The sequence below is a fragment of the Barbus barbus genome (genome assembly GCF_936440315.1).
Source record: "Barbus barbus genome assembly, chromosome: 31".
Lineage (NCBI taxonomy): Eukaryota > Metazoa > Chordata > Actinopteri > Cypriniformes > Cyprinidae > Barbus > Barbus barbus.
In genome coordinates this window covers 8,351,409-8,367,741 of record NC_136759.1, presented here as the reverse complement: position 1 = coordinate 8,367,741, position 16,333 = coordinate 8,351,409, and the positions used below count along the sequence as shown (strand labels likewise).

The 16,333-nt window shown below is 39.6% G+C and overlaps 1 protein-coding gene across 1 annotated transcript in view; it reads right to left on the bottom strand.

Moving 5' to 3' along the window:
- Positions 1–15,994, bottom strand: part of nyap2a (neuronal tyrosine-phosphorylated phosphoinositide-3-kinase adaptor 2a) — a gene marked incomplete at both ends in the record, with an annotated part of 43,160 nt that extends 27,166 nt beyond the window's left edge. Inside the window, 2 exons of the mRNA XM_079387429.1 lie at positions 3,223–3,530; positions 15,798–15,994. Of these exons, the coding sequence (XP_079243555.1) occupies positions 3,223–3,530; positions 15,798–15,994 (505 nt within the window). The remainder of the gene's footprint in view (positions 1–3,222; positions 3,531–15,797) is intronic.
- Positions 15,995–16,333: the final 339 nt, after the last annotated feature.

Genomic DNA, 16,333 nt, shown 5'->3' with positions numbered 1-16,333 from the left:
GTCCCCGGCAATGAGATATACAGCACAGATATACGCCACATGCCACATGTCATTAAGTTTAATATGATGCTGTTTAAAGAACACTGCTCATGATTTATTGAGGTTTGCATGTATGTCAGCAGCTCTCTTTCTATATATATAGGACATACGTTTTCTCTTGACAGTAGGTCAGTGCAGAAGATAACACACAGTAAAATACACAAGCAAGCTGTCACATATGCTTAAAAAGATCATAGGGATCAGATGAAGGAAAAAATACGGTTGCTATGTTTTTTAATATGGTACTACAGCATTTCCAGATTTTTTTGGACATGTGCCATAGTAATTCTATGGTATTTATAGTTTTGAAGTACCATGTAAATATGGTAATCATTTAATATGATGATTATATATTAAAATACTATGGTTTTACCATCTGGTTCTATCTTTGTACCACAAAGAGTAAGAGTAGAAAGAGAGTTCTGTTTCTATAGCATGAATTTAAAAATTAAGAAGGCTAGAAGAAAAAGTGGGCAGGTCTATGAGAAAGGAATGCATAAACGAGTGAGATAAAAGACAGGATTTTAATGAGTAGAACAAGAAAGGATGCCAAACTGGCGTGGGAAATGAAGGCACGAGAGTAAAGGAGGGATGAGAGATGAGATGGGGGTAAGTGTATATAGCATGGAGCCGGAGGGAGAAGGAGATAGAAGAGGAGGAGGAGAGATGTTGAGCTCTTTGAGGCTCCTCTGGAGGAATAATCTGTGGCCCTTGGTGTGGTGGAAATGCCACAGAGACTCAAGCTAAGTGAATCAAACAAGCACTGTCTCTGTGTATAGATCATTACTCGGACATCAAGACATCAGGCTCCTATATGATTAAAAAAAATATGCTCTGAAAGCATATTTATATGTGTTTAAAGGGGTAGGGTGTTCCTTTTCCTGTAATTTAACGCCATTTTGGAATAAAGCATTTGCTGAATGAATTTGTGTGTGTGTGTGTGTATATAGTTTTTTTTTTTTAGCACAAAATGTATCAAATGCATATTTTTATTCAGCAAGGATGCATTAATTGATAAAAGTAAGACATTTATAATGCCAAAAATGTCAATTTCAATGCTGGTCTTTATATTCATAAAAAATGTATGGTTTCCACAAAAATATTAAGCAGCACAACTATAGCAAATCAGCATATTAGAATGATTTCTGAAGGATAACGTGACACTGAACACTGAAGTAATGATAGTAGGAATAAATTATATTTTAAAATATAAATTAAATTAGAAAATTAATGTTTTAAATTGTTTAATATTTTCCTTTTTTTACTTGAGTAGAAAATGAGTAGAAAACAAGGTTTCATGTGTTTGAGACTGAATACACTAAAAGGTTTGATGTGCTGTATATAGTACGGTGATGTTGGCTGCGTTTCAGATTTCACTGCAAAGAGCCGGTTGATGTTTTTAGGGTTAATGTACTCTAAATGAGGTTGGGAACATTGAAAAATGAGGTCAAGTGTTGGAGTGGGGTTAGGTATTTTGTAATGTGTGCTTGCTTTGGACTTGAAAGAAAAGCACTTTGAATGAGCTCAGCTCTCTGAGTGGGATCAGTAAGGATCAAGTTAAGGGTTAAAGGAAGGCTAATGTGTGTGGAAATTAGTGTGTGTGGAATAGTAAAGGCCTCTGAGGCATTTGTTCACTGTATAATATAAAACAGCCTAGAGCAGCACATTTTGTCCGTTTAGGCTTGCAATAGAACAAAAAAAGGTATAAACCCTCCATTGAAGGTACAAAAGCTAAAAGGTACATCTCATTTACCAATAAACTGTACATATTAGCACCTTTTGAAAGAGATCCGCCTAGTGACAGACAGTTTTGTACCTTTTTTTCTGAAAGTGTAAATTATTTGTTTCAGTTTTAACTCAAAACTATGTTTTGCATCTTTGTGTGCATGTTGTGAATGCGAATCACGACTCAAGTCTCCTGCTTGTCGACCTTGTAGCTCTGAACTTGTTTATAAGAGGCATCATCTGTGTTTTGGTTGATTCTGTCTGAAGCTGTCACCGCCGGTAAAACACTTAGGCTGAGAATGTTGCCTATGGCAACAGTTGCCCCATATATGTATATATATATATATATATATATATATATGTGTGTGTGTGCGTGTGTGTGTGTGTATATATATATATATATGTGTATATATATATATATATATATATATATATATATATATATATATACAGTATGTATATATATATACATACATACATACATAATACGTACATATACATATATACAGTACATATATTATATATATAAATATATATATATATATATATATATATATATTAATAATATTATAATATTTTGTAAATTGTTTATTAAATAATAAAATGTGACAAAATACATACATTTTACCTCATCAGATTTATTTACTTATTATTTTTCTATAATGTGCCTGCTTGTTGTAGAATGAAGCCTTGACATAAAGCAAAAAGCGAGACTATTTTTACTACAGTCACCAAGTTGAATGATTTCGTGGTTTTGTCCTGTACAGTGCATTTCGTTGTTTGTATGTGTATTTTTAAATAGTAAGTGATCATGTTTATAAAATATCTACTACTTTTCTTGTCTAGCTCTTCTATGTGATGTGGACTTCAGTGAGGAAGAGTGCTTGGTGTGTGTGTGTGTGTGTGTGTGGAGCTCAAAGCAAGCGCTGCATGTGTAATGATCCATGAGAACAAGGCATGCATGAAAGAGATGGTAGAAGAGAGGAGATTTGCATACAACAGTGAAGTGGTGGGAAAGAATAAGAGATGCCGTTTTTTTCCAGAGGCTTGTGATGCATGTGTGTATTTATGTGTTTTGTTTTTAAAGGAATGCATGTTGTTTGAAATAATATTTCACAATAGTGAAACTTTAAAATATATTAAAATAAAAAACAGTTATTTTAAATTGTAATAATTTTTCACAATATTACTGTGATGAGAGTGTAACTGAGAGTGATAGAGTAGGAAAGGAGAGAAAACACCTCACTAAAAAAAGTACCTTTTTTTGGATATGGTACCATGGTATTACCATGTTTTTTGGACATACTTTCATTGCATTATGAATGCTATTCCAAATTCCGACACATTTCCAAACATAAAAACAAGATTGTGTGCAGTAGCTAGAAGCATTAGTGTTAACGTATTGCGTGCACACACACACACACACACACACACACACACACACACACACATATTTACCGTCACATTTCTCTGATTCCTTCCCGCTCTTCCCTGTGCTGAGCCCAGTGTTGACGGTCTCAGAGGAGGTGCTGAGTTTGGTGTTGGGATCTCGTCTGGGTTTGGGCGGGGGCTGTTTTCTCAAGGTGGGACTCCCCTCCTCTTCTCCCCCTCCCACTGAGTGCAGAGACTGCGAGCGTACGGTGAAGCCTGGCCCGCAGGGAGGAGGAACGCGGTCCTGAGGGGCCGGCATCGTCATGAAGCCCATACGAAAATGTTTGCCTGCGTATCCCCCTCCTTCCGTCACACGGGCCACATCCTCGCCAATCCTGAAGAGAGATAGGCAGTTTACTTGAGCTAAAAGTATGGTGCTATATAGCACCAAAAGTGTTTCCCCTATGATTACGAGCCAAGAACCACTTTTAGTGCTATACGGCACCATTTATACGAGTGTAAACTGTCAATAAAGGGTTATGATAATCTTGTAACATATAATTTATATCTTTGTTCTTTGTTTTCCAGATTATTTAATTATTAGTGGTTTCGAACATGTTTCATATTTTATTTTGTATGCAGCTTTAAGCAATATAAATGTGACAAAATATTCTACGTTTGTAATCTGAGAATGTTACAGAGGAAAGGCAAATTCCCTCCATCCATCTATCTGTTCCCTCATAACTTCATGAATCTATCTTGCCTAAAAGTCATTTCTGCATAATCCAATTCAGAGCAATTTGGCTGGATTTTAAGATTATTTCTGCACCTAATATCCTATAAAAATTGAGTTACTTTCATCTGTCTGTTCATGAGAAAATGTGAGAGAGAGAGAGAGAGAGAGAGAGAGGGAGGGAGAAAGGGGCAGTCAGTTCAATTGCTGTCTCTCAAATTCTCTCTCTTTGTTGGAGGAAAACTAATCATACTAAAGGGCAGACAGGATTTACTTGCGTTGGCTTTAAGTAACCATTCACTCACACAAACACACACAGACGACTCACACACACACACACACATATTGTGAGTGTGTAATCAGAGGGGAGAGTGTGGTGCTGTGGTGCGTCATAAAGAATGATTGAGAGTCTGTCTGCCAACCTCACTGCACCAGCGTTCCTCATCTCTCTGCTTCACTCCTTGCATCCTTTCATCCATGTGTGTTGTCATCTGTCTTGTCTTTCTTGTATCGTCTGCAATTTTTCCCTCCCTCCAGCGGTCACAATTCACACTTGAGTGTTTTGAGTGACCAGTCATTGTTTTTTCTTTCCTTTCTCTTTTCATTCTGACATTTTTAGAGGAAAATAATATTACCAAATGGCCAATCAGTCACTCATTTTACTTTTTCATATGCTGATTAATGTGATGGGACAATGAAAACGTCTCAGGTTATGCATGTAACCATGGTTCCCTGAAGGGAAGGAGACGCTGCATCGAAAACGCTAGGAGAACGCCACCAGCGTGACTGCGCTCTGAATCTCGTGTGTAATCTGTCCAATGGATGGATGAGACGTCATAGGCGGGTGACGTCCCCGACCGGGAAGTTATAAAGCATGTGCAGTGGAACCGGCGTCAGCTTCAAGGAATGAAGCAACGCTCACAGGGATGCCGGAAGTATGGCCTCACAAGGGGCATGAACGCAGACCTCCCTGGTGGTTGATGTAAGACACCACCGCTGTGCTGTCGGTGCGCACCAACACATGGTGATCTCTTAGGTCTGGGAGAAAGTGTTTGAGTGCTCGAAACACGCCCAGCATCTCCAGGCAGTTGATGTGCCACATGAGATGGCGACCACTCCACAGACCGCAGGCAGGGTGGCCATCCATGACCGCTCCCCAACTGGTGAGGGATGCGTCCGTCGCTAGCGTTACGTGGCAACAAGGAGCTCCCAGCACCGGGCCCTGGGATAAGAACCAAGGTTGTCTCCACATGTCTAAGGCACGTAGGCATCGCCGCGTGACCTTGATCATGCAAAGTGGGTTTCCCCTTGGGGAGAACACCTTGGTTCTGAGCCACCACTCTAGGGGTCTCATGTACAGCAGGCCAATAGGTATCACATTGGACGCAGCTGCCATCAGACCCAGCAGTTTTTGAAACTACTTGACAGTGAGTGACTGCCCTTCTCTCACTCTCTTGACTGACATGAGGATTGACTCGATCCGAGCAGGGGACATGCGTGCCTGCATCGTGGCCGAATCCCACACCACGCCTAGATAAGTGGTTCTCTGTACTGGAGAAAGCACACTTTTCTTGGCATTCAGTCTCAACTCCAGCGCTTTCATGTGTGCGAGAACAACATCTCAATGTCGAATCGCCAGTTGCTCTGATTGAGCTAATATCAACCAATCATCGATGTAATTAAGTATGCGGATGCCCTGGAGTCGCAAGGGAGCCAGAGAAGCATCCACACACTTTGAGAAAGTGCGGGGTGAGAGTGCAAGGCCGAAGGGAAGAACATGATATTGGTAAGCTTTGCCCCCAAAAGCAAACCTCAGGAAGGATTGAGATGTGGAAGTATGTGTGCTTTAGATTGATTGTGAAAAACCAGTCTTCGGACCTGATCTGAGACACGACCTGCTTGATAGTAAGCACCTTGAACTTTGCATGACTGAGCGGTTCAACTGATGCGGATCTGAAATGGGACGCAATCCTCCATCCTTCTTTGGAACTATGAAGTACCGGCTGTAGAACCCGGACTCCCTTTCGTGAGGAGGGACCACCTCGATGGCCTCCTTCCTCAAGAGAGTGTTTACTTCTTGTTCCATAACCATGGCCTGCTCGGGGCGCTCCAATGTGGGAATCACCCCGTTGAATGGCGGCGGCGGGGCACCGAACTGAATGCGATAGCCTTTTTCTACAGTGCGCAGGACCCATTGAGACACATTTGGCAGTAGTTTGCACGCTGCCAAATAGTCTACTAACGGAAACCAGTCTCTCGAGACTGGCCTCTGGTGTACTCAGAGCTGCTAGCTCGGTGCCCTAAAGCGGAGGTCCGGCAGGAGATGGCCGAACTAGCTGCTCTAGAGGCCCCTGAAGGGGTGGCGAGCTCCTCAGCTCCACTACATTTCCGGGTGGAAATAACTGAGGGAAGCGCTCGCTGGAGACTGCTGCGCCCTGGAACTCTGGCAGGGTTAGCAGACTGATCTCCTGAGGGCACTGAGGAGAGATGGACACCGTGTAATGCGGTGTAAACCGCTCTTCCCCAGAGGGGTCTGCCCTCATAAGCCCTGGGCCATGCCTGTCAGGGCTTCTTGGCCGAGGACTTCTTAGACTGAAGTACAGTCCGTAGATCCTGCTTAGCCTTAGATGTCCCTCACCCAGAACGATTGCCACCTCGGTCCCGATGCGGGGGAGCACGAGTGGCAACACTCTGTTTCTGTGTCTCCCGATATGAGGAGCTGGTACGCGGCGAGGGCTGCTCCCGCCCAGCAGCCCCCTGAGCTCGGCGAGGGAGGAACCGCTGGAATGCTGCCGCTTGTTTACGGGCCTCCTGGTACCGGTCGACAACAGAGTTGACGGCGTCGCTGAACAGGCCAGAAGGCGCAAGCAGGGCATCCGTGAGGAAGACTCTATCTTTCTCCTTCATATCTGATAGGGTCAACCAAAGATGTCTCTCCACAGCCACTAGTGCTGCCATAGACCTTCCGATGGCACGGGCGGTCTCTTTGGTGGCGCGGAGAGAGAGATCAGCGGTTCGGCGGAGCTCAGCGATATCGTCAGATTTGAGCTCCTCTCCCTCATCTAGCTCTTTAAGCAGGTCGGCTTGGTACCCCTGTAACACCGCCATGGTGTGCAGACACGCACCAGCCTGACCTGTAGCCGCGTACCCCTTGCCCACAAGCACTGAAGTTGTGTGCAGCGGCTTGGTGGGCAAGGTCGGAGTCGTCAGAGATGATGCCATGCTGGGAGACAGACAGCTTGCAAGCGTCTGTTCAGCCCGAGGCATCGCTCTATAGCCATGCTCACTCAACCCCACCACATTGCCATAGTTGTCAGAGGCGGGAATGAAGAGGCGGGCTGAGAAGGGTCTGGCCCACGATCTAGATATTTTATCATGTAGATCGGGGAAAAAGGGAAAGCTCCGACGCGGAGGTGGAGGCTTAGTTCGCAGGAAACGCTCGTCGAGCTTACTCTTCTGCGGTTCAGTCTGTTTCTCGGCCTGCCAGTAGATGTTCAACTTGGCCACAGCGCGGGTAACCAAGCCTCAACCAAGGCTCCCTCGAGAGCCGACTCTGCGTGACTCGCTCCCAGTCAGACCACACACAGACTGTGAGTATCCCCCTCAGTGATGTAGCGTTTGCAAGGGGGAACACACAGCCTGTATTGTGATCTGCTGTCGCCCAAGTGCTTTGTTTTCTGAGCACTTTTAGACATCTTGGAGCTTATAGTGTGCTTGTGTAGGGACAGACAACACTAAATAAGACTCGCAACATGAAATGACAGAGTGGCGGTTGCTGAATGACAAAAAGCAGATGCCGGTTCCACCGCACATGCTTTTATAGATTCCCGGTCGGTGACGTCACCTGCTTATGACGTCTCGCCCATCCATTGGACAGATTACACACTTGCGTTTTCGACGCAGCTCGAGTTCCTGGAAGGGAACGATAATGTCCGTGACAGGAAATACAATTGTGGCTTCGGCTGAAAGATTAAATCACCAAAATAAAAAAAAATTAAAAAGTCTGATGGCGTTTTACCTCTGTCTTCACATTTTTACTTCGTCCATGATTTCTACACTACCGTTTAAAAACGTTTAAGGAATTTACACTTTTATCAAATTAAGGATTCATTAAATTGATCAAAGTTGACAGTAAAACTTTTACATATTGCAAAAGATTTCTAGTTTTTTTTTTATTTCTGTTTATCAAAGAGTACTGATAAAAGATGTATCAGGCTTTCCACAAACATCACAACTGCTTTCAACATTGATAATTATAAGAAATGTTTTTTGAGTAGCAAATCAGCATATTAGAATGATTTCTTAAGGATCATGTGCACTGAAGACAGGAGTAATGATTCTGGAAATTCAGTTTTAACATATTGTATTTTTGATCAAATAAATGCAGCCTTGATGAGCATAAGAGACTTCTATAACAAATGTAAAAATTTTGCCGACCCCAAAATTTTAAACGGTAGTCTACACTTGTTGCTATTTTGTATTTCAGAAAGACTGAAAAAAACTAACCCTCCCTGTCTTAAAAGCCCCCACATCCCTCCTTTATTTGGAGAAAATAATGTGTCATCATTTCACAAAGAGTCTAGATCATTATGGTGACTCGATCACCCTCATTGATGGATGACCAGTTTAGACCAGCATAGCCTAGTTTATGCTGACTAGTTTGGTGTGCGCCTGTTTGTGTGTGTGTGTGTGTGTGTGTGTGTGTGTCATCTTTTGTCTGTTGTGTGGAGCAAAAGGTAGTAAAACTTAATCACTTACATTGTGGGGAGCATCTAATGGCCCTCACAAAGACAATAGATTAATAAACATAATAAATAATGTCTTAATCAAAATGCTGAAAGGTTTGTGTGAGGGTTTAAGGGTCGGGATAGAAGATATAAAATATCATTAGCTCAGTAGAAATCAATAGATGGATTTAGATGGAAAGTCTCTTCCCTGACATAATAACAAATGTGTGCATGTGAAGGGTTAAAGGTCATGGAATAGTGGTTAGTAGGGCAAAGCTTGGATTTCCATATTTAATTAATTGAAAATGAAATTTTGCTTAAAATCTATTCACCCTCAGGACATTTAAGATGTAGATGAGTTTGTTTCTTAATCCTGAAATTTAGTATTACATTACTTGCTCACGAATGAATCCTCTTTAGTGAATGGGTGCCGTCAGAATGAGAGAGCTGATAAAAACATCACAATAATCCACAAGTAATCCATATGACCCCAGTCCATCAATTAACATCTTGTGAATTGAAAAGATGTCAATTTGTAAAAAAACAAATCAATTATTAAGTCGTTTTAACTTTAAACCATTGCTTCTGGCAAATATACATGTCCATAATCCATAATAAGCTTGTAAACAGTGCTTGTAAATAGTACTATATGCACATTTCTCTCCTGATTCAGACATAATGATTTTTCAATGGAGAAAGCAATATTATGAGTAGAGGACTCATATTTTAGCCGGAAGCATGGTTTGCATCCATCCTAGTGATAGATTTGTTTCTTACAAACATAAATGTTCACTTCACAAGATGTTAATCGATGGACTGGATTTGTGTGATGTTGTGATATTTTTATTAGTTGTTTGGACTCTCACTCTGATAGCATCCATTCACTGCAGAGTATCCTTTTATGAGCAAGTCATGTTAAAGTGCCCGTATTATGGGTTATGAAAGGTTCATATTTTGTTATTGGGAGTCCTCAACAACAGGTTGACATGCATGCAAGGTCAAAAAACACTTTAATTGTCTTTTAATATGCATTTATTTTTTACTTTACTTGCTCAACAACTCCCAAACGATTCGTTCAACGATGAATTTTTCCCAAACCCCTAATTTGCATTACGCTAATTTGCGGTGATTGGTCCGATTGGTCTCATTTCCATTACATAATGCCTGTACTGCGCAAATAAAGCACCATTTGAGAGCAGTGCTGCTTTGTGTACAGAGTTACCGGGGAAAGTGCTATTTTTACCGCTCCAAAAGCGGCACCTAGTGGCAAAGAATGAATTTGCATTTTCATTCAGACCAACAAGTGGGCAGACAATATGCTAATGTTTCATATTGAAGTCAACATGAAACAACTTAGGATTCGTTTTAAAAAAGACTAATTTCAATGATTCAGAGTCGACTCTTTCTTTTGAGAGACAATAACTTTATACACTGTGCACTTTCAGATTTAAAACTTTGCAGGATGTTTTCATTCAGTTAGAGCTACACACTGCATGAAAGGCCATTTTCAAAAATCCATAATAGGGGCACTTTAATGATGAACAAAATCATCTACATCTTGGATGGCCTGATGGGTGAGAATATTTTCAGTAAATTTTCATGTTTGGGTGAACTATTTCTTTAATGGAAAGTAAAGTGGCTAGCATTGTTTGCCTATATGCTTAGATACAGAGGATGCATTATTTAGCACTCTACTATGAACGTGAAATGCTGTGCACACATACATGCATCCATATACAGTATTGATGATTTTTTTACTAAATCTTTCTGTTTCAGTAAAGTAATAAACCCTAAGAAGCCATGGTTTACAGTACATTTCTAACAGATAAGGGGCGTTGTTAGGCATGATGCGAAGCGGCTCAACCAATCAGAATCAAGGACCGGAACTATCTATTTTATAAACACAAACTAATCTCAATGGAAGCAGAGATGCAGGTTTGCTTGAAGCTGGTCTGTATGCTGTCTATACGTGTGTGTGCGCCTGCGTGTGTGTGTGTGTGTGTGTGTGCACTACTGATGTGTTATATTTGTCTGTATTGATCAGAGTTCAGTAAATAAACTTCTCTCTTTGCTTGTCCAGCAGTTCACACCCATTAGCCCTCCTCTAATCAACCTCTCATCCTTTCATCCTTTTCTCCAGTCTTTATCTTTTAATAGTTTTTTTCCCTGTATGATTTGAATCATATTTTTACGGTCTCTGTCTGCCTTTTCCATTCCTTTCACCTTTTTTACTCTGTCTTGTCTTGCTTCTCATCCAGAGACAGCTCTCTTGGTTAATGTGACTGTTTTCCTCTCTCTCTCTCTCTCTCTCTCTCTCTCTCTCTCTCTCTCTCTCTCTCTCTCTCTCTATCAGTCTAAGCACTCGGTCTACCAAGGTTGATGCACCAACCAAAGTGACCTTTTCCTGACCTTCACTCATATGTCAATGTCCATGTTATTGATCTGAGCATGTCTGTAGATTTCTTCTTCAAAACACTGCCTTTCTGTAGCATTTCCCTTTGGTTTTTGTTGTTGATGTTTACATTAGGTCATAGTGACGCTGTTTATATCAGCGTAGACGATACCATTGACTACAGTTTGCTTTAGACACCAAATTGCTTTCAGGGCCTCTGGCTGCTTATATGGCAACCATGCCAAAACAATTTCCAGGCAATTTATTGAACATGAATTATCATTAATATCTGAAAAGCTGTTAGACAGTTCACTTCCTCTCTTTCCTATACAGTTGTGATGCAAACATGTGCACAAAACACAGAGACACTATCTAACAACTGACAAGAAATGTTATTTTTAAATGTTATTTATAAAATAAAATAAAATAATTTGTATTTTCCGACATGAAAATGAAGCTTATATTTAGAACCAGCAAGGCTGTTTGCATTATCATTATTTTCATGACAATCAAGCGAGACTCCCTTCCATAATTCTCATTAATGTTTATATGAAAAATGTTTTATTACTGTAATACAAAATTGCAAATTGCAAAAAAAATAATAATTGAAAACTGCAAAAAATAATGCTATATCAGTTAAACTGAACAAAAGTAAATTTGTAGTTAATATTTATTATTTATTTTTTGCATTTTATAATATTTAATATTATTATTGCTGTCTTTTATTATTAATAATATTATTATGAAAAATTAAAATGCATCTGGACAGAATAGTTTTTATTATTACAGTAATAACATGAAAATTGTTAATGTTAAATATTCTAAAAACAATGTTGCACTGAAAAATTAACCAATCTTCTTGATGAACCATAATCTGTACATTTCAAGGTTGTTTTCATTATGACATTATTTGTATGACAATTAAGCATATCCACTCCTCCCCCAATTCTCATTAGCCTATACGGTTATGTGTAACAAAGACCATTCTCATTACTTGAATGTGAAAAAATAATGATATAATAGCTAAATTTTAAATTGTAGTTTATTTGTAAAGGTTAATGTTTATCATTATTTTTGTATTTTACAGTATTTGTTATTATTTATATATATATTTTATATTTTATTGTTTTTATTTCTGTATTACAGTATTGACTTAAATGTCAATGTTATGAAAACAAATCTTTTCTGGGGGGGGGGGGGGGTAAGTGGAATATAATTTCTTATTATTTTCAAATGATGTTCAGGTTGAAATATAACTTGGACATTTCTTTGTGCGATTCACCAGCCTGTTTTACCAGCACAACAAAGAAAGTTTGCTTAATTTAAGTATGTTATAAAACAACTCATAAAACCCACTTATATCCCTGTGTATTATATCTCTACATACAGAGAAACAAATGTGGGTGTGTGCCTATAATTTCTCATTCATGTCCCAATCCAATCATATTCAAATTAATTTTAAGCCTCATCAACATGCACACATACTCATATATGAGAGTGAGGCGAGTTGTAACAGGATTTCTGGTATTATGTAGGTCCTGTAAGGTCATCAGATCCAGATTTTCCATTGTGTGTGTCCTTGGCTGGGTTTCTCTCAGTGTGGGTAATCTGTGTGATAGCAATTGAGTGACACATCCAAACCTGGCTTCTGTTGTGTGTGTTTTAAGGGAGCATGTGCATGTGTCCTCAGGGGCTAGCAGTTTAAATTTAGAGATGAGGGGGAGACGAGGACCAAGCCCACTGTTGCCATAGAAACTCACCCCTCTGTCTCCATGGTGACAGACCCTGTTTTTTCCCTCTCGAGGCTGAGGAGGTGTGACTTTAGGTCCTCCCACTGTCACTGTTTATATGTGCGTGTGTGTTTTGATCCTCTTTCATGAGTTATGTTAATGAAATTTCATCTGCATTCTGTAATCCTGATTGTTTAATCTCACTAAAACACCTCCAAGGGAGAGAGAAAACCCACAGATGAACTGGATCGCTTGGTGTGTGTCATTGACCTCCTCTCCGTATAAAGAACACCCCACTTGCGCCCCATTACTGTGGGAAGAGTGTCTCAAGCTGTATGAATAGAGGGCCGCCACTCAGACCTCTCAGAAAGATTCTAAAGAGGAGGAAAGAACCGGAGGTTCGATTACAGGATACGAACAGGAGGAAATGTAGGGTTAAAGGGGCAGCGGAAGAGAAAATGAGGGGGTTGAGAGGACAAGTTGTTGATAAAGAGAGAAGTGCTAAAAAGGAAGAGGAAAATAGGAATGAAAACAAAATTGAGAGGGTAGAGGAATGTGTGTTAAAGGAGAACTATTATGCTCCTTTTTACAAGATGCAGTGTAAGTCTCAGGTGTCTCCAGAATTTGTCTGTGAAGTTTAAGATCAAAATACCCCACAGATCATTTATTATATCGCTTTGAAAATGCCTATTTTGAGTGGAAGCAGAAACAGGCTGTTTTTGTGCATGTCCCTTTAAATGCAAATAAGCTGCTTTTCCCCACCCCTTTTCCAGATTTGCACTGTGCCTTTACAGCTCTTACCTGATATATTCTGAGAAAAAAACATCCGTTTGGTTATGATTATCACGTCTATCGCACTGAAATCACGTGTTTTAAAGCCATTTCAGTTTAAAGTTATGACATACGGTTTCCTGAGCGCACACATCTGAAGCACGCGCACAGAAAGCAAATATCACATGGCATGTGAGTGCTAAACTAAGTTCTCTTTCATGTCTTACTGCACTTAAACTGTCAAAAACACAGAATTTACAAAAACACTGTGAAGGTAAACAGCTGGGAAAGAAGTCACATGTTTATTGTAGATCTGTGTGGCAGCAGCCTAATATACATTAAATAAACCAATAAATCCACTGCTCTCTTGTCTCCTCGGAGCCTGGGACTCTTAAATAGTTTTCTGTGCTTGTCTGTGCAGCCAACAACAGAACAGTTAGCATGCTTTGCTCGTAATTTCACCATGGCATTAGAACTGGTACACCGTTGTTGCTTGCAAACCAGAATGGCAGTGCTGTGGGTGGAAACTTGCAGATTAAGGGGCAGTAATATTACGTTATGTAATATTACAACGTCATGGGGGGAGCAAAATCTGAGCAGCTCATTTTTTTCACAAGCTTGCAGAGAAAGGCTTACTAAAAAAATGTACTGGGTTGCTCTTTTTAAAGTTTTCTGGGTTGGTAGATGCACCAAGCACTTTTCATGATATGTCTTCAAATACACAATTATATGAAAGTCTCTTCACAACACACAAAGTTTCACAGCAGCTTTATAGAAAATTGTGATGTTGATGCTTAATATTTTCATGGCTTATAGTTACATTTAATGATAATATAGTTTAGATTTTGCGACATAAGTAAGCAAGCAAGATATGCTACATAGTACTGTAAATATCGCCCTATGCAGGTATACTGTATATATGTGGATACTTATATATCCAACTTTATATAAGGAGAATGAACAATCACTCATCCAATATTAATTAAAATGGAGCCTATTTACTTTTAATATCATTTAATATACTTTGAAATACTTGTGCTGTTAAAATAGGTTGGTGAATCTCACAAAGAAATGTCCGGATTACTCTACCCTGAAAATAATTTGAAAATAAGTAATTATATAAATAATATACCTCAGAAGTACGTCATTACTAAAGTAAAATGGGTTGCATACAGCATTTTGTTCCAAATTTAGCTACACAGAAGTCAAAATAACAATAAAGGAAAGACAAAAGCACTGGAATATCATTACACACACAAACTCGCACACCTCGGGCTGCTGTTAGATTAATCAAAGCATCCTTTTGTGTCTGTCTTTTATTAGACTGGCAGAACTGTCTGTGCTAAATGACTCTCTGTTGCTCACTCACACAGACAGCATAATGGCCGAAGGTTTTCATTGACTCTGTGTCTGTCTCTCTAATATCCAGCTATTTCCTCATTGACTTTTAGAGCTCAGGACCAGTGACCTTTATTTCCCTGATTTCTCTCAGACTCTTTGTACACAGAGGCGACTAAAATCCCAATTGTTGAAGAGCATAACATAATTGTCACTCACACTTTCAGTATGGCAATATGGCAGTAATGTTAGCTTTTACTTTTTTATATTACTTCCCAGTAATATTGCCATTTTTTTAAAGTGCTTGTTCAAATAGGGGGACTTGGGATTACTTAAAAGTATTTAAACTAATAAACTGTTATTAATATATTAAAATAATCAAACTGTAATCTAAATTTAAATTCTAAATTTTACACATACAGTAATATCAAGATGTGAACTGAAATCATATATAGTTTTTATGTTCCCTCAATAACTATTGTTTTTATTTAAGAAAATACAGTTCTGGAACTCAGAACATCGCTTTTGGAATCACAAAATGAATAGGAGTTAATTAACTTAATATGTAAAATGAACCACGTTCATTAATTAAATATATCAATAAAATAAAGTTGAAAACAAACAGCTTTGTCATAATTACAGCGGAAATCTTCGAAGATATGAAAGTGGGGCCTTTGAATATTGTATTGGACAATGAGGGGCTTTTATGTCCTAGTGACAGCTTTTGTACGTTTTTTCTAAGAATGTAGATATCCTTTAGTGTTCATATGTTGGATATTTGTGCCTGTTTTATTGTTTGCCAGATGAAAAATATAAGTCTAAAACAGAGCAGGATGAGCTGCGTTCTGAATTTTAAATACTTATATAAAGGGTTTGTTCAAATCTCAAAGTATGAACAATAGTAATAGCCAACAGCATTATTATGTGCAGTATTTACACGAGTCTATCCCTAGCTCTGTGTGTGTGTGTACCTCATGATAGCTTCCTCCTGCCTTCTCTTCTTCTGGTTTTTCTCCTGTAGGTATGTCCAGTGTGTGTGATTGCGGACACGGTCGCTCTCTCGGGCGATGTCAGAGGCGTTCTGGATAACCAGCTCGTCATATGCCCTCAGACCGCTGTCCTCCACGTACTGCAGGAAATGTGTGCACTCGTCTTCCCCTGAATCCATCCTTCAGCACAACAGAGAGACTGCCTGGAAGACAGAGAGAGAGCGAGAGAGAGACTTGAGTGTCTCACACACGTCATTCCGTCCTCTTGAGAGATTGTTCTTTATAAAAAAACAATGAACTTTGGAGGTGCAGGTGGGACATACACACACACACACATAATGGCATGTTCTCAGGGGAATATGTTGTCCTTTAACACTGAAGAGCATTATTCACTGCTGGGAAAGGGCAAGAGCTAGCATGTTTAACATGTGTTTACATAGCTACCTAAAATGATGATGAGAACACAAAATGAATGAATGAATGAATGAATGAATGAATGAATGAATGATGCATTTATA